At 32.6% G+C, this 19,723-nt stretch overlaps 1 protein-coding gene across 1 annotated transcript in view; it reads right to left on the reverse strand.

The window, feature by feature from the left end:
- Window positions 1-19,048, reverse strand: part of LOC133198204 (transient receptor potential cation channel subfamily M member 8-like) — a 31,856-nt gene extending 12,808 nt beyond the window's left edge. Inside the window, exons 1-18 of the mRNA XM_061334328.1 lie at window positions 19,013-19,048; window positions 18,721-18,880; window positions 17,689-17,852; window positions 16,398-16,524; window positions 15,344-15,491; window positions 14,926-15,037; window positions 14,434-14,545; window positions 13,969-14,255; window positions 13,728-13,835; window positions 11,847-11,912; window positions 9,229-9,304; window positions 9,013-9,144; window positions 8,084-8,197; window positions 7,625-7,724; window positions 6,623-6,854; window positions 5,992-6,054; window positions 3,371-3,523; window positions 1,541-1,807 (exon numbers count right to left, since the gene is read on the reverse strand). Coding sequence (XP_061190312.1) covers window positions 1,541-1,807; window positions 3,371-3,523; window positions 5,992-6,054; window positions 6,623-6,854; window positions 7,625-7,724; window positions 8,084-8,197; window positions 9,013-9,144; window positions 9,229-9,304; window positions 11,847-11,912; window positions 13,728-13,835; window positions 13,969-14,255; window positions 14,434-14,545; window positions 14,926-15,037; window positions 15,344-15,491; window positions 16,398-16,524; window positions 17,689-17,852; window positions 18,721-18,880; window positions 19,013-19,048 — 2,457 coding nt within the window. The remainder of the gene's footprint in view (window positions 1-1,540; window positions 1,808-3,370; window positions 3,524-5,991; window positions 6,055-6,622; window positions 6,855-7,624; window positions 7,725-8,083; window positions 8,198-9,012; window positions 9,145-9,228; window positions 9,305-11,846; window positions 11,913-13,727; window positions 13,836-13,968; window positions 14,256-14,433; window positions 14,546-14,925; window positions 15,038-15,343; window positions 15,492-16,397; window positions 16,525-17,688; window positions 17,853-18,720; window positions 18,881-19,012) is intronic.
- Between the last annotated feature and the right edge of the window lie 675 nt (window positions 19,049-19,723).

The following is a 19,723-nucleotide window of genomic DNA, read 5'->3' on the forward strand; positions in this document are numbered from 1 at the left end:
TTTTGATTAAATCATTTATTCACTATCTACATTAGTATCACTTTAACGCAGGGTCCACTTCTATTAATCGAATTTGGCTTTTCACGACAATTTTCGCTACATAGCATCATGCCGTTTAAAATCAAACGGAAAACAAATTATCACTTTTTTTGTTTGAGTTCTTCATGAAAGATCTAGGTTCACTTTATCAATAAAATTGCCCTGTCCGTATACCAAGTCACTAACCAAGTTCAAAAGTTCTATTTCAAACATCAAAATAAAGTAGAGACTTAGTGCTTTCATTCCCTATAAAAAAGTTTCCTCTGAGAGTCCAGGTATTGAAAGACAGGCTTTGTGAAAATGCAATGTTGTTACATTTTGAACGAAATGGATGTATTTGAGCACCTTCAGCAAAGAATCAAAATATGAGCCCATCCCGTGATCCAAAATATAAGACATGAGTTATAATCTTCTGAAAGAGTGTTTCATTATATAATTAAATATTTTAGATCAGAGATTGGGGTCCATGCAAAATATTGAAAAATAGCTTAAATTTTTGGCCTTTTTTGATGAATTTTTCAGAATTTGAGGATAATGACGCACTTCAGGACGTCATAATACATGAAATAGTGAGAAAATTATGTCAAGATATGTGTAACACTGGTATTTTTCCTAATATTTTATGAAAAACTGTGCACATTCTTAATAGCATAAAATTACCTCTAAAATGTCAAAAATATGCTGTATATCGACACTATGAACTATTTTTGAAAAGTAGGTCAAAGGTCAGGTTCAAGGGTCACAAGGTTGTTAACCATGGTGATTTACAAAAGGCACAGTACCAAGCAATATTTGTACAAAATATCAAATCCATACCTCTTACAGTTCTGAATATATAGGGGTGACAGACGGACAGACAGACGCCGGGAAAAATTATCCCTAAGTGTCGCTCTGCTCTGCAGGTGAAACATTGAAATACTTAAGTCCAAACGTAAATTTGAAAAAATAAACTTATTGATAGAAAAAAAAATCAAATGTTTTTTCTTTCTTTTCAATGCAATTGTTTTGGAAAGAGTACTATTTATCCAATTCATACGTAACGTGAAAATAAAAAAACTGCTATACAAATTTTAAATTCTATTAATTTTCTAGAATATTTAAAGAGAAGTACATGTACATCCTCATACATATTTCTTAATCGTGCTTTAAAACTTCTCATAATGGATTCAAAAGGGAACCTGTAAATATAAAGAATCAACGCTTCATAAAGACACCTACGGAGCAGTATTTGAGCGACATCTTTTAAATTAGTCAAGAAATCTGATGGAAGAATAGCTTCAAGATATGTAGGACTTACTAATTGACATACGGAATATGACAAAAAATAGATTGATTTTTTTCCGATCACAAGGTCCAGCTCCTCCTTAGCTTAACTTTAGATATATGTTTAGTATCAACTAAAATAAATAAACTATTGTCATAAAGATAACTGGGATAAGTAGGTAAATATGCTTTAAAAAATCTTTTATTGATTTAATAAAAACAGTTTAATGTGACTTACCATTTCTTTTATCATGAGTAGAGTTGGTCCCATTCTCCTGTCCACTAGAAAAACTTCAAGAAACCTCAAGTACATAACAAGAAGAGACAGGGAAAATATTCTCCTTGCTACAGTAAAATCAGCGGAGGGATGATAAACGTGTACAAACAATGCTGTGATCAAAAAGGCATAGGACAGAATATCCACCACGTTCCAGAAGTCGTACAGATATCTCTTCAGTCTAGAGTAATATCCGCGGTGAGATCGACCTCTTGATTCCAAACAGCCCTAAAGAATTTTTTTCAAACATTTTAATATTTTTTATCAAGTTTAAAATAAAATCGAAGAAAGTCCCAGGATGAAATGAACACTTTTGATGTTTTCTTTTCATTTATGCTATTAAGTTAAAAATCTGTACATAACATAATCATCATTTACTACAAGATTTATAACGAGATTTCTTCATATTCGGTACATTATGTTATTCCCGGGTGTCTCCATATTGACAAAATTTAATGGAAACTTTTGGATAATTAATTTCATATAATTGCAAATTCTGGCAGAAATATCAATGATTTCTCAAGGATTGTTGCGCCAGATCATATTGTTATTTATCGATTGTCAAATAATATGACCTAATTAATTCGTAATAAACGAAACAGCACTGATACTGTTAAATGAAATTGAAAGATTGTTTGTTTGTTGTTTAACGTCCCTCGGGAGAATTTTTCACTCATTTGGAGACGCCACCACTTGCCGGTGGAGGGCTACAAATTTTGACCTTTACTCGTCACTCAGGGCCATTGAGCAGTGAGGGATCTTTTTCGTGCCAGGACATACTGCGACACGGGACCTCGGTTTATACAAAGGACCGGTCTCTATGTCCCGCAGTGGGATTCGAACACGCGATGTTAGGATCAACTCCTTACTCTGCAACTCTAGAGCAGACGCTCTAACCACTGCGTCGGGCGAAATTGAAAGAAATCCTTGACCAACGCACCACATGCATATGATAATTAAAACATATTTTTTGTGTCTAGATATTCAAAAATTATTTCTAAATACTGGCCAAAAAATAAATAATTGTTGTCAATTAGTGTACGAAAATTTGAAAAGTTCATTTTTCAGGGCAAATCTCCGTTAAGCATTGAATAATCTGTGTTAATTATTTCATTATTTGCATGATACATTAGAAATTCATCGGTTATAATGTTTATGTCGCCGGGCGAAATTGAAAGAAATCCTTGACCAACGCACCATATGCATATGATAATTAAAACATATTTTTTGTGTCTAGATATTCAAAAATTATTTCTAAATACTGGCCAAATACTTAATAATTGTTGTCAATTAGTTAACGAAATATTTGAAAAGTTCATTTTTCAGGGGCAAATCTCCGTTAAGTATTGAATAATCTGTGTTAATTATTCTATTATTTGCATGATACATTAGAAATTCATCGGTTATAATGTTTATGTTCATTCGGAATAATTTATTTTTGGAAAACAATCAGTGTTTTCTGCATTCTTTTCTTTAAAGAAATTTATGGTTTGTATGTATCCATGTATATGCTTCAAGGAACAACACATTAATCAAGTCTTATGTCATAACAAAAGTTTATAAATTATCCTTTTTAATGTTCTTTAAAAAGACCAAATTGTTTCCTTGATTCTAAAAAGGAACATGTCTCTAACAGAACTTAATTGTTGATAAATTTAGTTTTTTGGCATAAAGATTAACATTCGTAAAACATGTAGATTGGAAAAAGTATATATTTCTTATTATTATAAAATAATTTTACAGTTGTTATATTTTTAACATGATAATTATTTATGATGATATTTGTCTTACAAAGCAGCTTATAAGTTCTTCAATGAGGTCACCAGCTCCCCAGAAGTAGACATAATATTCAAAGAAGTTTTCTGTATCAAGTGAGTCAATCTCGGAACCAATATGTGTCAACACAAATGCACTGTACATCACTAGCATGAACATGAACATGAACTGTAGAAAAAATAAAATAATGGATTTTTTTTTTAAACGTTGTCATGTCTCTTATATTATTTTGCGCACAGCACAGCTAAGACTACATAAAGGAGGCGGTGCCTAATTTATACGGGAAATATTAACTATAACATCTACAATACTCACAATTCTACACAAAATCACAAAATAAAATGTTTTGCGGTTTTATACTAAAGGAGACGATTTAACTACATTAAAACTTCCTATAAAATGCTGTTTTGTCGTGAGTTAAACCCCACATAGCAAGATAGAAACAAGTCACTGGATATTGCGATGCAATTGTCGATGTGACGTCATTTCGTAAAACTTGACGCAGATTGTATGCAGCAAGAGGCAGATCACGTAATATTTTCATATCTTAAAATGTATTTAATAATTAAATAAAATATTTGCAAATATTTTAAAAACTATTAGCTTGGATGCAATGTCTTTTTTTATGACTTTATTCATATATTTTCCGAATATTTCCTAGTTAACTGATACTGTCGTATAACTCATTCAAGAATTCACAGGATGACACTCTGCCATTCAGTTAACTGAAAGGTGAAGGAAAGTGTGACCATTCCAGACCTTTAAGAGACCATTCAGTTGACTGAATGATGCAGGTTCATCCTGTGATTGTTAGATTTGTGTGATGTCGTAGTTAATATTTCCCATTTAAATTAGGCCCCGTGTCCTTTTTGTAGAACTAACTGTGCCACGAATTCGATCAACTTTAAGAATTAAAAATAAAACTTGAATAAATCTACATAAGAATAATCTTTTCACTACATCAAATACAAAATCATTTCAAACGCAATTTACACCATATTACTACAAACCAATAATTGTGTTAATTGATATATGCATATCAGTACTAAAATGAGCTTTTATCATAATAATACAGATCTAAAACAATGCTTATTAATTACAGATCAGACATTATTTGAGACTGTATCGAGACTTTTAATATATAAGGTAAATTATTCACAGAAGTGTAGAAAGTAACTATAGCTAGCACGTGGAGACACGGTAAAGGGAAAAGTATTGTTACGTTTCAGTTTTCAGCGAAGAATAATATCAATGGAAATGTACTTTAATCTCTCTAGAATTCATTCATACTTCTTCAGTAAGTATTCTTTATTTCATTTTTGCAGCTACATATATGTATTTAAATTATTTTGTACAAACATATGCTTGCATAGGAAACTATATTTTCTTGGGTCAGACTAAATTTAAATGCTAAAGTAGGTAGCAAAGAGACATAAAACCGACAAATCAGCTGAATTAATTGAATTGCTTTATTGTTACTACGAACACTGCAGCAATTTTACGCTTAGAAAAGACCAAATTTATTGGCAATCAGAACAACACAATGATATTTTTTCATGCATTTCATAGATTAAAAAAAAAAAAACATGTCCATTATTACCTATCATTTCCATGCACACATTTACAAACAATTGTTAAATAAAAGAAGAATTCTAGGTTTCCCAAAGCCATTCTGTAAGGGGATTTGCGTCTTTATGTCTTTATTAGCAGGCCTTCTTGTATTCATATGAAGCAGAACTTATTAAAAAAAAACGTATTCATGAGAACATCTTTCTTTCTTTTTTTTTTTGTAATAAAGACAATAAAAAAAATTCAATTAGTTCACTCTCGCAGATCATAAAATATTGCATCTTAGATGGACCTGAACAACGTGCTCGAAGTAAACTGTGAAGGTAGTAGGCCAACATACTTTGCTACTCATTCTTGTTACATGTAGGGGGTAAGATTGCAATAAAAATAATATTCATATAAGGTAAACAAAGGTTTTTCATTGTAGTAAATATGACAGTTTTTTTCTACCAGCCTATTGGGCAATTTCAAAAAGGAATTGCCATGACGCTCCAATCTTCGCAGTAATTTATAAAAAAGAAATAATAAGTAGCACGTGATTTTATTCCTCACCCTTTCCTTTCTAAAATCACGAAAATCTATCAGAAAGGTTTTGCATGGTCCATGTATATAAATGAAACAGACTATAGGAATTTCTGTTTACTGCCAAATACATTATTTATAAACCCTGTTCTACCCTATAACCTTTGTACTGATCATCCAAGACCTAGTGCCTTGAATTAATATCACAATAACATCAGTAGGGGTATGCAGCGTTTCGTACAAACACTGTAGCGTTTCATGTGAACAATGTAGCCTTTAGTGTAAACCTTGTAGCGTTTTGTATAAACCTGCAGCATTTTAGAAAAACTTTGTAGCTAGAGTGCACTTGGACAGGTCCTGCAGCGTGTATTTTGGTATAAAATTTAATGGTTAAAAAGAATATGCTTCTAACTGAAACTTCAAATCTCACAAGTATAAACTTCATTTAAAAATTAATAAACATTGTAATTATTAACTGATGTTTGAATAACCAAAGAAATATATATTTACTGAAGTAACACAATAAGTTTGAGAACATTACATACGTAGTTGAACATGTATTTTGTCAGAGGAGCGGTAAAAAACATCCTTGGTTTCCAAAACACAGACTGAAAAAATAAAATAAATGACAAAAATGTAGATCATCAAATTTCTGCGACATCTTATTTTCGAAATAGTTATTTGATATTTAAAAGGGAGACATTTATCTATTATGACTCCATCTAAAATATGAAGCAAGATTTTAATTCTCAGATTAGTACTATGACTACAAATTGTTAGGCACAGTGAATTCTACATGGATCTGTTTTCAATATCTACTTAAAACGCCCAACACTGTTCTTCATTTATTTGACGACCGTCACAGTAACTCAGTCGGCAGAGCGCTCGCTCCGTAATCGGAAGGCTGTGAGTGACCTAAGTCGATAAAAAAAAAATAGGTAGTAACCGTTCCTTCGCCATGCGCTCGGCACTTTGAAGTGAAAGTTGCCGGTCCTTCGGATGATACCTTAAAAACCGAGACCAAATTCAGCAAATAAGGATAATAGAGCTTGACTTTTTAAGTGACGACCGACTTCTGCATAATACCAACACGGCAGTATTATTTTTTATCCGATGCACATCAAAGTACAAAAATTGGTTTCTTGATCAATGGTGATATATCTATATAAATTTTACCTTAAGAAATGGTTTTAAGTCTGGAGCTAAATTGTTGTACCATTGTTTGTTCATGTTCTTCTGGGAACAAGTGTGGGCAACAACGTCATACATAAAGTTTTCGTGGGCGAATGTAAGAGGACTAGACTTCATACCCCAAACGTTTGCCTCGTCATCCATAAGATCTATTGCGTTTTTATTATCTTCATCATACATACCGTCCATTAATGCCAAACATCTGTCTTCAAACATCCTGAGTATGAAAATTAAAAACAGGATGAAGAAAAAAGCCTTTTTCTCACCAGAGTTCATAACAGAACAACCATATGAAAAAGGTGAAGATGACGAACAGTGATCGATAAAAAAAAATCTACAAACAATACAAATATGTGAAAAGGGCATAAACAAGAACCCCCGGAAATACCAGAAGTGGAATCAGGTGCCTAGGAGGAGTAAGCATCCCCTGTTGACCGGACACATCCTCCGTGAGGCATATGTATTTATCAGGTAAATGGAACATTCCGTAGTCAAATTTAGTGTAAAAAAAAAGTCCTAACGATTGGTTTGAAAGAAGTCAGAACAGAATACGACCCATTGATAGGTTATATGAGAAGGTGATAGGATATATAGGAAATATAAGAGATAGATTTGAATTTGTTCATAGAATGGCTTGGGAAACACAGCAGGAACTAAAATGAGGATTTTTTCTAATTAGCGATAAAACAGTTGCAAGCATCCTAATTTGAATTCTGTGTAAAAAGCATAGCTCGTATATTGATGTTGAGGTCAAAAAGAACATGCTAACTTTCTTTTTGACAAAGGCAAAGCCAAAAACTTAAGCAATATATTGTACATCAAATGTGGGTTAGATAAGAGTCAGGCTCACAGGTTCACATAAATACTTTAATTAGCGGTAGTAAAAGTTTACTTAAATAAGATTTGTACAATATTCTGTGTTACATTTAATTTCATTTTAATTAATTTCAATTCTTTCGACATTTGCAAGAAAAAGAAAAATCTTACTTTGCATGATCAGCAAATTCTGTGGACAGATTCTGTTCCTTTACGTTGTCCGCCTTTCTGGAAAGTTTTCGCAGGACTGCAGCACAGACGAGGCCCTTCACTTAGATGAAGATCATTATCAAATGATTTTAACATCCGAATAAAAGTTCGAAAATGTAGAAGTTAACAATGCTTATCACCATAAGGGTAAAGTATAATTTATATTTTAAGTCTGTCAACATATTGAGAGGGAGTTTTTTACAGTAATTTTCTTGTTACCTGATCAATTATCTAATGATTTTAAGAAGATTTTTTTGTCTCTTTTCCTACATGTTTTGTCGACATTTACATTGTCATAGACGTAATGTTCTTTTCATAATACAAATAAAATAAAATTATTATCTATTACTCATTCTCTAAAGAAATCAGATATTTCTCTCAGTATAAGAATTTCTATTTGATGGGACCATTTGAGCTTACATAATTGATTTGTTGTTCGAAGCCAACAAATTTCAGCTATTTCCTTTCGATTTGCAAATATCGCCCAAAGCAGGATATCAGAGATCTTCACACAGCTAGAGTTTTGCTCCATATCTTCATATTCTATTTCTTCGAGTCCATCATTGTCTTCCGTTTCTGAAAAAAATTCTATTTTGTTATTCATTACTGTCTTTTTTGCTCAAACTTCAGTCAGTATGGTTTTGAAGGTACTGTAGAGTACGTTAATTTGACGAATGTAAAAATGTTTGTGGCAAAAAGACTTGAAAACGAATCAATTAGTTTGTATACAAAGCGTTATTTAAAACAGTTCGATCAAGTCTCCTTCAATATAACGGCTGAGGGGGTTGCCTTTTATCCAAGTTTATAAAATTACAAGGCTTCACAATGCAAAACTGAGAGAAACTTAGAAAATATTTAAAGCAGTCGAAGACATTCAAAATAAGTTCAGATTTCCTCCTTTCAAATGAAACAAAAAATCAGATAGATAGATCCTGGTATCCAAATAAAGTCGCCTTGAAAAGTAAAGTGCAGAAGTCAAGTGAGGATCTTCATCATTTGTATAAATCCGTTTATACTACTTTGCTTTGAAATCGGCTTTTCATGAAACTTGAATGTCATATAAGTAAGCCAGGTTCAATCAGGTTGCTCCTGGGTATCTTGTTATTAAAAATGTACTGAGGCAGAGGGAGTGGACACTGAGAAGCAATGATGTTGTCGAACGTAATAAAATACATGACTGTGTCATGTCTTTTTTATTTGGCAATTCATCACACTATCAAGATAATTTTTTTTTAATTTTTCTTAATCTTCTGCTGTACATATGCATGTATAAGCACAGGCTACACAGTATTATTCTTATATCAACAGTCCAAGAACCCTTTGATAATCCTTGTATAGTTAAATTTTACCTTTGTATCCCAAGATTTCCCGACATAATCCTTTGGCAGATTCGGAAATCTCTTTCTGTGTTTTATCATCTTTAATAAAGGTGTTTAGATCCTCCTTCAGGTCTTTAATTTCTTTGTTTCTTTCAGTAATAACTTTCCTTATTTTGTCAATTATTTTGGCATCAGCTTCTGGGTCAGTAAGTCGTTTCAGTACTCTTTCTGCTTGGCGATTCTCACTTTCTTTTTCCTGAATTTTCCTCGTAATTCTTCTGTGAGTAAAGCATAACTCCTCAGCCTTCCTTTCCTCGATTTGCTAAAATGTAGAGATAGTTAAATGAAATGTAGGGACTATTGGTAAAATATTAACATTCAAGGTAACTCCTTAATTCCTATTTTTTCTGAAAAAAATTTTAACTTGTGTTGTTGTTTTTTTTTCTACAGAAACACATCCCGACAAAGGTAAAAAAAGCAAAAAAAAAAAGGGGGATTATCAAATTTATATATTCAACAAATCAGCCCAACAAACATGCATACCAAATATTCTCTGTTGACTGCCTTTTAGCAATATCACTAATGATTATTTTGAGTCAGAAGGGATGTAAAAATGATAAAAAAAAAATTATTGGATTTTTTAAACATATTTTATTGACAATATACAACGGGATTGGACACAAGTTCGAAAAACCTGAGGTAGTCCTCTCCACAATGCGGAGAAAATTCATATTGTTAAAGGCATTCATGCATTGAAATTACTTAATGATAAAAATGACATAGATAGATTGCACTAAAAGGGTTATCTTACACAATGAATACCCCTTCCCGATAAAAATGCAAAAAAAAAAAAAATTCTTTCGACAAACACATAATGTCAATATTTTTATGGATATTTCTCTGCGAACGATAGGGGATGCTTACTCCTCCATGGTACCTGATCCCACCTCTCATGTTTTAAGAGGATCTTGTTTGCCCTGCTCCCGATATGTATTGTTTCAATGGACTTTGAGCTTGATTACTGTTAGTTATTTCCATATTTCATTCATTTTGATGATTTCTTTTACGGTTTCTTCCATTGTACAGTTATATAACTTTTTGATAAATTATTGATTCATATAATTGTTTCAAATTAATGTTTATTTTTGCAGTTTTATTGATAAGATTTTACAAGCGAAATTGCTTTTATACTTATTTATTTTAGCACTTTCTAATTGTCAAACCAATGGATTCACTTCTCTGGATCACTTGAACTGTAAGGTCAAGACTATTATAAAGTGCATTATAAATATGAACTCAGGGCATCCTTAACGTGACTAAGTATTTTCTCTCATAAAAAGAACGTCGTACACTAAACAATAAATGGATTTTAAAACTTCCAAAAAGTTTTTGGATAATATAAATTCTTATAACTTTTCAAACATCAAAAGATCATTATTTAATTAATTGTATGTTGTTTTACGTCCCATTCAATATTTATACTCATATAGAGACGTCAACATATAAGGGTGAAGGTCTTTAAAGTTAGACCTTCGTTCGGCACTCAGGGCCATTGAGCAGTGAGTGTTTTTTATACTTCCGCGACCGGTGCTTGGTCGTTATAGTGACCTTGTGAGCTTGCTTGTAAATACAATATATCGTTGCGACGTATTTTGTCTGACATGGTTCCAGTAATTTGTTAGGTTATAAATTAGACTATAAAGAACGTCGTCTACCTTATCAATACATACGCGGTTAGGATAAGGCTGTCCGAGGAATGTCACAGTGTACCAGCCGCAGTAACTTCTCTGAACTACCTAGATATGACGTCATAATGGCATATGAAGTCATGCCATTGCAAATTTGAGCAGACGTAACGGGGAAAGTGTCATAACTTTTACATTCCTTTCACATCACATGTAGAATTTTTTTTTTTACGTTGATGTTTAATTCATGTGTCTGGATTGTTGTTTTAAGGCTGTTATGATGGTTAATATTTGCAGTATAATATCGTTATTCCTTTTTCTTGTCTAACATGTACGTATTCAAACAATTACAAAAATAATGTGAAACGCTCCCCCTTACGCGTCTGTAGACAGAGTGAGAATCTATAAATCGTGTATATATTAGACTGGCACAAGTGAATAATAAGGATTAATCGAAGATATTCTGTGTGAATCGACTAGAGAAATATGTCCTCTGACTGAATTTTGCTGGGGGATTGCATGTAATTTATCCCATTTTGTATAAATTGCGATGAAGAGTATATGGGTAAGTTGAATTTCTCGTGAAATATTTTCTTAAGAAATAAAATTCAGACTTGCCCCCCAGCACTTTATATATGCCCAAGAATACGTTTAATTGATTTATGTAACAAGCCGTTCACAATTAATTTGATTTTCACTTGTGCCGATTCGATTTTTGTGCAACATTTCAGAAAATTTATATGTGTCCGTCACGTGATCAACACAGTCATGTGACATCACAGAAATGTTTTTTTATAATACCTTATTCAACTCTCTTTACAACTAAACGGTGTATGTATACAAAGAGTACAAATTGAAATCAAAACATAGCTCAAAATAAAATAGTATGTATCTAATGCATATTAAGCCTTCGGACAGCCTTAACATAGCTGCGTATGGCTCACGGCAGGTGAGACCGGTCGACAGGGGATGCTTACTCATGTTAGGCACCTGTTCCCACCTCGTGTTTTCAGAGATCCAGGCTTTTGCTCTGTTCCCGATTCGTTTTTTAGTGGTTTTATGATATCGATCACTGTTTGTTATCTTCACCTTTCCCCAATTAAAAGCAAAATCATTCACTGACACGTAATACTGGATATATACCAATGTATATTGAAATTAAACTACAAAATTTGTTACCTTTAGAAGCCATTGAATGTGTAGACAGTCATCCTTTTCGAAATGGCAATCTTTACATGAAACAGTCTTAAAAGAAATATTAATAAAAGAAATATAAGAAAAATTGGATATCGGTAAATGAAGTTTCAGCGACAGATTAATGATCAGTGAAAGATAGTAGTAAAAGCGATAACAGTAATCAATAATATTGTAATTTATGCCTGCAACTTGCATCATAATAGAGTAATTACTGATCGTTAAAATTCTATACATTTGGTGGTCTTTCAGAAAAATACGATTAAGACGTATCACTCACTGATTTTTTAGAATTAACTCAAATTCGCAAAAGATATTTGCCGTCAGTGTTTACAACGATACAATTTAATTGACCATTTGCACTTTAATTACACTTTTTGGCTATAACTTTAATCTGAATCATATCGCACCAGATGTCATAAATAATTTTATTTTAAGCAAAATGGTTTGAAGAACATATTTTATTCAAAAATGTTGCAAATTAATGTTTCTTTATTATTGTTAAACAATTTTGCACTGCTAACATTTCATAAACAGGGTATAAAAATTAAAACAAGCAATATCTTATGATACCAAGCTTTTTCATGAACTCAGTGCTGATCGGTTAAAAACATCGTGCAATTTTAGAATAAATAAAAACAACAAGTTGTTGGCAGAGATATTAATTTTTAAATAAGTGTAATAAGAAGACCAAATTCCAGGCAAAATTTTTCCAGGTAATTTTTGTCTAAACTTGTTTAACTAACCGCAATTCTTTGGCAAAATATACTTAAAAAATGAAATATTACAATTATTACATGTAGTTATATAGTTTTGTAGTGACTAGGTAAGGATGATACCTGGTTATTAAATTTTATACCTGGCAAGGTAAGACAGGCAAGGTATGAATTACACTTGCAAGGTATCATCCCGTATCTGGTCACTACAAAACTATGTAACAAAATTACCCCACTGATGGCATAATTATATATTCAGGTGTCTATAGTTTGTAAAATTGTTAATCCCCGCTATTTATTTCATAACTCCCGTAAAGTGCCTATTGGACTTTTGCAAGAAGCGCTCACTTTTACAATCGACAGTTTACTTTTACACTGGGACAATATACGGAAGATTTTTTGCGATATAATTATTAAGCTTAACAGTTAATCAAACGATAATAATGGGCCATTTCAAAGCACATATTACGTTGTCTACGAAGAGAACGTCAACCACCCTACCCTCAACCCCGTCCCTTCCCACATTGACCTACTCTTGCTTAGTTTTCCTCCAGGAATGTTTTTTCTTCCTTATTTGATTCCTTCAGAAAATGAGATTAAAAGGAGAATAAGGTAATTTACGTCATGTAATTCTGCCACCCATCACCTCTTGCGTTGATTTAATACCGGTAAATCATGTTAGTGCTCCTAACACCATACCAATAACCACTATTAAGGTTTCTTCTCTATTATCAATTCCGTACCTCCATACATAAGGCAGGTTTAAATGTCAGAGTAAGCCGTCTACTGTAAAAGTGCTTTTTGAAAAAGTCCGTAATGAGGTCATGTTGTGCTACGCAATGTTGTTTTTTTTTTTAGTATTTCGTGCAGTAATAACGTACAAAACGTTTTTACGAATTTTAGTAAATGGAGAAAATTTCATAATACGTGCTCGTTAGTGATGTTAGCTAACTTCTTAGCTGTGAAAAGGGCTCTAGATAACCCTCTTGTCATTAAAAAGATAATAAGGAATTCGTATTGTTCTACGTATTCATCGTGTGTATATCGCAATAAAATGAGGCTTAATCCGTGATTTACTGGTATATAAATGAAAACAATATAAAATTGTGTGTGATCACACGATTCGAGATTTTTTTCACTTTTGGCATACCTGTTCATATAGTTCAGATAAATTCCACAGTCTAAATCGAACTCCCTGATCTAGTAAGACTCGAACATAATCACATCTATTGGCAATTAATGCTTCAAAAAGCAGCATCTATAAAACAGCAACAAAACAAAGCCAATAAAACTGATTACTGAAATATACCATCTTGTATAAAAAGTTAAAAAGTTAGGGAAAATAACATAAACCGCATATAGTTAAAGTTTTACATGTAACAGAAACTCACATGACCGTATTCTTTCAACTTTCCTAGTTCCTGCAGAAACTGGTACTCAAAATAAAAGTACAAAGGTAGAGAGGTGGGAGAGGAGTATTTTGTGTCTAAAACATATGCTCTCGATTCTCTGTGTTGCGAAAATAATCTTTCGATTTCCTCATCCTGTGGCATCACGGCATTACTTTTACGAAGCTGGACTACAGAAACCGTTGTACCAATATGTACACTCCCATTACTTTGTGGAAGATACAAAGTCTTATCCTTGTGAGTCGCTGGTTGACTTTTCATACTTGCGTCTGCATCAGCAAAATAAATCATTCAATATCATTATTAATTTATCATTATTAGTGGTATTGTCATTATATTCATATTTTCACTGTCATCATTTAAAAGTAGATTATTCTGGTCATAACGCGCCATTTGATTGGATAAAAAATTACTTTCAATCGTATAGTTATTTTAGAACCTATATACCGTTATTTTTATTCCTTAGTATTTTCTCCGTAGCCCAGCAGCTAACTATAGCTTCACCAGCTATGTTTGCCAGCATCAATGGGTCGTCACAGTTAACGTCAAAGACAAAAACCTAATGGAAAACTTGTTTTAAAAAATTAAAAATTTCAGGAAGGGAATTTAAGGTCTCATATAAGTACACATGGAAGCATATTCATTCTATCATTTCAATCTGTTTTACGAAAACAATTTCCAATAAGAGTATGTTTTTTTTTAAAAAATATGCTATATGTGCTGTATTCTATGTTTCGTTACGTTTTCTCTCACATATTTAAATTTCAAGGAAAAAATATGTGAAATGTCCCTCTCCTGAAATTGATGGTAATTAAGCAAGAATAACTTCTAATACGTTAACCATAAATCGTCTATAAAGTTCACTCACCTGATTGCAAAGGGGAGAATAATGCAAAGGTTAGCTTAGGACAGTTGGTTAAATTACAGCCTGCTACCTACCAAATCAGATGCTTTTGTAATGTCTTCTAAACGTTCTGTTAGTGATTGGAAAGTATTCTCATCAAATTGAATTCCAAAAAGAACACTTGCTTTCTTTCTGAGAAGTGTTTTGCTGCAAGATGATGCAAAGTTCTATGGAATTCACTATATATATAAACATAATATGGAATCAAAATCCAGTGCACGAATATTTTTATTTTTGTATTTCAAAAAGTCTTTGTTTTGATTCCGAGCGTATTATTCGTTCGGGTTTTTTCTGTCTTCATCAGTTAACAGAAAGAGGCAAATTTCCTAGAAGAGTTTAAATACTTTGAAAGGAATAACCAAAAACATAACATTTCTTGCATAAAACTTTGAAGATTTTGATATTTCTGAATTGAAAATGTCTTCTCCATACTTCAGAAGGAACAATACAAACTTTTCTGTATAATCCAGAATAAGATCTGCAGCTTTTCCGGACCCCTTTATTATTATCACAGGAATCTTCCTTTCCAGAGCCCGAGCTATATGTTCTATCGTAGTAATATCGCCTTCACATGCCAAAATGACAATTGGAATAGGAAATTCTAAAAGAAAAAAAAATATAATAATAAAAATTAACATGTTGATAGTAAATGCCCCCAGGAATGAGTTCTTAAACACGTTTTTGCAAGCCATGTATTCAAATTATCGACGATTTACCTAACCTTACCAAAGTATTTTGATAGAATATTATAATAAATTTTATCTGAGAAATACTCTTTAAAGGTGCTTGGACAAAGATTTGAAGTTAATATTTTCTTAAATTTTCGGTATAATATCATGACTTATATGTTTTATAGCATTTCATATGGAAATAAAATTTTAAAAAAACTTGTTTTATCATGGAAATTATTGAAACTACAAATTTCGGGAAGCGTTTGATTGACACATCTATGCACTTTCACACATTGTACAACAGAGTTAAACAAATTAAACACACCCTTGAAACGTAAACTGTTTTTGTAAACAGGATACGAGCTCTCTTATTGTTAATGTTTACGTTTCACCGGGTGCTTTCAATTTGTTAAACTCCGCACACATCACTGAGCACGGACTGACAATACTGGTGAGTTGGTTTTGCTTTCTTACATTTCTACTCTGAATTTTCTGAATTATAGTTTGAGTATATTTCATTAATACAAAACAAAAATTTTACTTTTCTTAAATATAAAGGATAAAGTTTGCTTTATGAAAGTGTTAGGATGTATCAATCAAACACGTCCCGAAATTTCTAGTTTCAATAATTTCCAGATAAAATAAGTTTTTTTTTTTATTTTATTTCTGTTGAAATGCTATAGCAACATATAAGTCATGATATTATACCGAAAACTTGAGAAAATATTTACTTTATATCTGTGTCCAAGCACCTTTAAAATAAATACTAGTGATTCAATAATACAACTTTGCCACAGATATCAATCTTATGAACAAATTGAATTGAAATATTATACTTAGGTCTATTGTTTGACTGAGAAAAGGAACTTCTTGCTTCGAAACATATTCCTCAAAGTCGAGTAAAAATGACGTTTTGTCTGTAGGTTCAATGCTACATTCGGCTTCTGTTGGTTCTGTGCTGATCTATCATAAACAGGTGTAAGTCATATTAACATTTTTTTTTAAAATCAATTAACAATAGCTATTTCCATTCATATGTCGATACGATATATCCGAGTGAGCTTGAAATGAAAGATACCACAGAGTCTGACACATCTGTTTCATATTTGGATGTTCTACTAGAAAACGACGTTAATTGTAATCTAACAACAAAGCTTAATGACAACATGATGACTTTGACTTTTCAATCGTTAACTTCCCTTACTTATGCAGCAATATACCCTCATCAGATAAATATTGGATTTATATCTCTAAGTTAATTCAATACCCACGAGCATGCTCTACGTATGAACAATTTCTAAAACGAGGTAAGTTATTGACAAAAAAGTTGATGAAACAAGTATATCAAGTCTCGCTTAAAGTCATCATTTCGTAAGTTCTATGGTCGATTCAATGACCTTGTCAGCAATTACAATCTATCATTAAGTCAAATGCTGACTGACGTTTTTCATACCAATTGTTAGGCCATTATTTACCCACTGAATTGTCGACGGATTTTTCCGTTATTTCCCGATCATGACAATCTATCATTAAGTCGAATGCTGACTGACGTTTTTCATACTTATCGTTAGGTCACTGTTTACACACTGAATAGTCTAAGGATTTTTCCGTTATTTTCCTATCATGACAAGGAGCACACATCGGGTGTGACCGGTCGGAAAGGGATGCTCACTCCTTCATGGCACCTGATCCCACCTCTGATGTTTTAAAAGTCTGTGTTTGCTCTGCTCCTGATTTGTATTGTTTGAATGGACTTTCGAGCTTGAACACTGTTCGTTATCTCCCTATATTTCCCTCTGGAATTTCCTGAAGTTCGTGTTTATTCCTTGTTGACAGATTTTTAAAAAAAAAAATTGTAAATCTTATTTTTTGAAATTGATCTCGTTATCTTAAGCTTTTTTTCACTTTTAAAATGAAATGTTTATACTTTATTACCTCGTTAAGGTATTCCACATTAACATCTTCAATTTGGTACACCTAAAACAGGGCAAATAAAAGGACCCAATCAAAATGCGCGATATAAAGTTTTTTATAAACTAAAAACCATTCATAAAGGTTCAGGCTTGTTATATAGACACCTAAATTTTATGCAACAACCTTGTATGCTGTTTGGATGGTTTTAGGAGCTGTGGATTTTCCAGCTAAGCTTATCAACTTCACGTGTCTCTCCATATCATCCATAAGTACGTCACGGCTCTTGGCGCGAAATTCCATGTCCCCGTACTTCCGATAAGCACTCCGTACAATGGAAGACACGCCGTAGTCGTATCCACGATAAAGGATCCATGTGTCTAAAAAATCGAAAGTACGCTCTGTCCTTAAAATGACAGGAGGAGGGGAATTCTCCAAAAAATCAAATTCAGATAAATGACCGCTGACATGCTTCTATCATGAGTTACAGCAATAGCAAAACAAACAATGTCATATGTGTGACCACCACCATATTCTGGGGTTTTTTTTTCTCAATAAACTAAATAATCACAAATTTTAGAATTTAAGAAATTTAACTGGACATCCAGGAAATAAGTTTACAAGATATTCATCATTGAGAAGGAAATTTAATGTTAGTTTGTACATTGTCGCCCGCGTGGCGCAGTGGTTAGAGCGTCTGCTCTAGAGTCGCGGAGTAAGGAGTTGATCCTTACGTTGCGGGTTTGAATCCCACTGTGGGACGTGGAGACCGGTCCTTCGGATGAGACCGTATAAACCGAGGTCCCGTGTCGCAGTAGGTGCTGGCACGAAAAAGATCCCTCACTGCTCAATGGCCGTAAGTGCCGAGTATAGGTCAAAATTTGTAGCTCTCCACCGGCAAGTGGTGGCGTCTCCATATGAGTGAAAAATTCTCGAGAGGGACGTTAAACAATAAACAAACAAACAATAGTTTATACATTAACAGATTTCTCTAAAATGCTGGAACAAAAAATTTTTAATTTGTGTAACTTTTTAAAACAGGTTATTTCTAAGCATGAGATGTTCATGTTTCTAAGTATTATGTTAGCAATAAGAAAGCTTAATTTTATATTAAGTTAAAAAGATTTAGTTTCCCACAAAGGGCAAGGAAAATCTAATTGGTGTATTAATGTTTTCTTTGTCTTATACATAATTATTTTTTTTAGAATAAACTCTGCTTCATAAGAATGGGTAGTATATGAAACGTACCCCCTGCACTTTTAGCCGCTTCAATCAATGCTGTCTGGAACACAGATTTTGACCATGGTCTGGGAACAAAGCTGTCGGAATCCCCAATGACAGAAAACACCATTGAAGGAGTGGATCTTACTTTTTCTCCGATTTCTGTCCATGCTTTCTCAACATCAGACTTTTCAAGTAAACAAAACGAAACGGTATACGTGTATATGTAAGTAAAACTTTCAACTTAGCACTGTGTTTTGTTCTGAGTTGAGTTTTTTGAGACAATCCCCAAATACCATACAAGATTTATATTTCTCACCTTGCTATTAAGACCGCATGATTGCTTCTCCTCCATTTTCTACATCGGAAGATGTCGTCTATGCAATAATCTATAAAAAGATTGTAATATGCATTTTTTTTAAAAAGTAGAGTAAATCTACTTAAAATGACCATGATTCAGATATTGTTGAAAATATAAAAAAAAAATTATACTAATATTTTCTTATATTTCATATTAGCCTTTTGCGGTTTGTGCGAATACGTCTTCGAAGAAGCTTAAATAAAAATCCCACTATCACGGTCTATATGACGATCTGCAAGATGATCATCACGATGATTGTTCCATGCTTTTGTTTTACGTTTTTACTGTTACATTTAAATAAACTTTTAAAAAATAAAATTGTGAAATGTACAGAATTGCTTAACATAAGTTAACATACTCTCATTTCGATTATACATTACATTTTGGATGTTCTACTTTTTATCTTGAAATACAAATATTAATAAAACACTTCTCTTAAGTTCACCTCGTATCACATACTGCGATGTCTTATTGTATCGCATATTCGCCAAGATAGAACTTTTAAAATATATTTGAAAATAATTATCTTTCTTTTTTACGTACATTTATTCAATTTCATTTATTTCTGTTTCCAAAGATATTCATTGAGACTAACGTGTCATTCTTTCTAACAATGCTTGATATACTACTAAACTGTACTTTAACATGAGGCATTTTCCTTAATGTAGT

This window comes from Saccostrea echinata, unplaced genomic scaffold, assembly GCF_033153115.1.
Source record: "Saccostrea echinata isolate AGI-Se365-2 ecotype Australia unplaced genomic scaffold, CSIRO_AGI_Sech_v1 ptg000033l, whole genome shotgun sequence".
In the NCBI taxonomy this organism is placed as follows: Eukaryota; Metazoa; Mollusca; class Bivalvia; order Ostreida; family Ostreidae; genus Saccostrea; species Saccostrea echinata.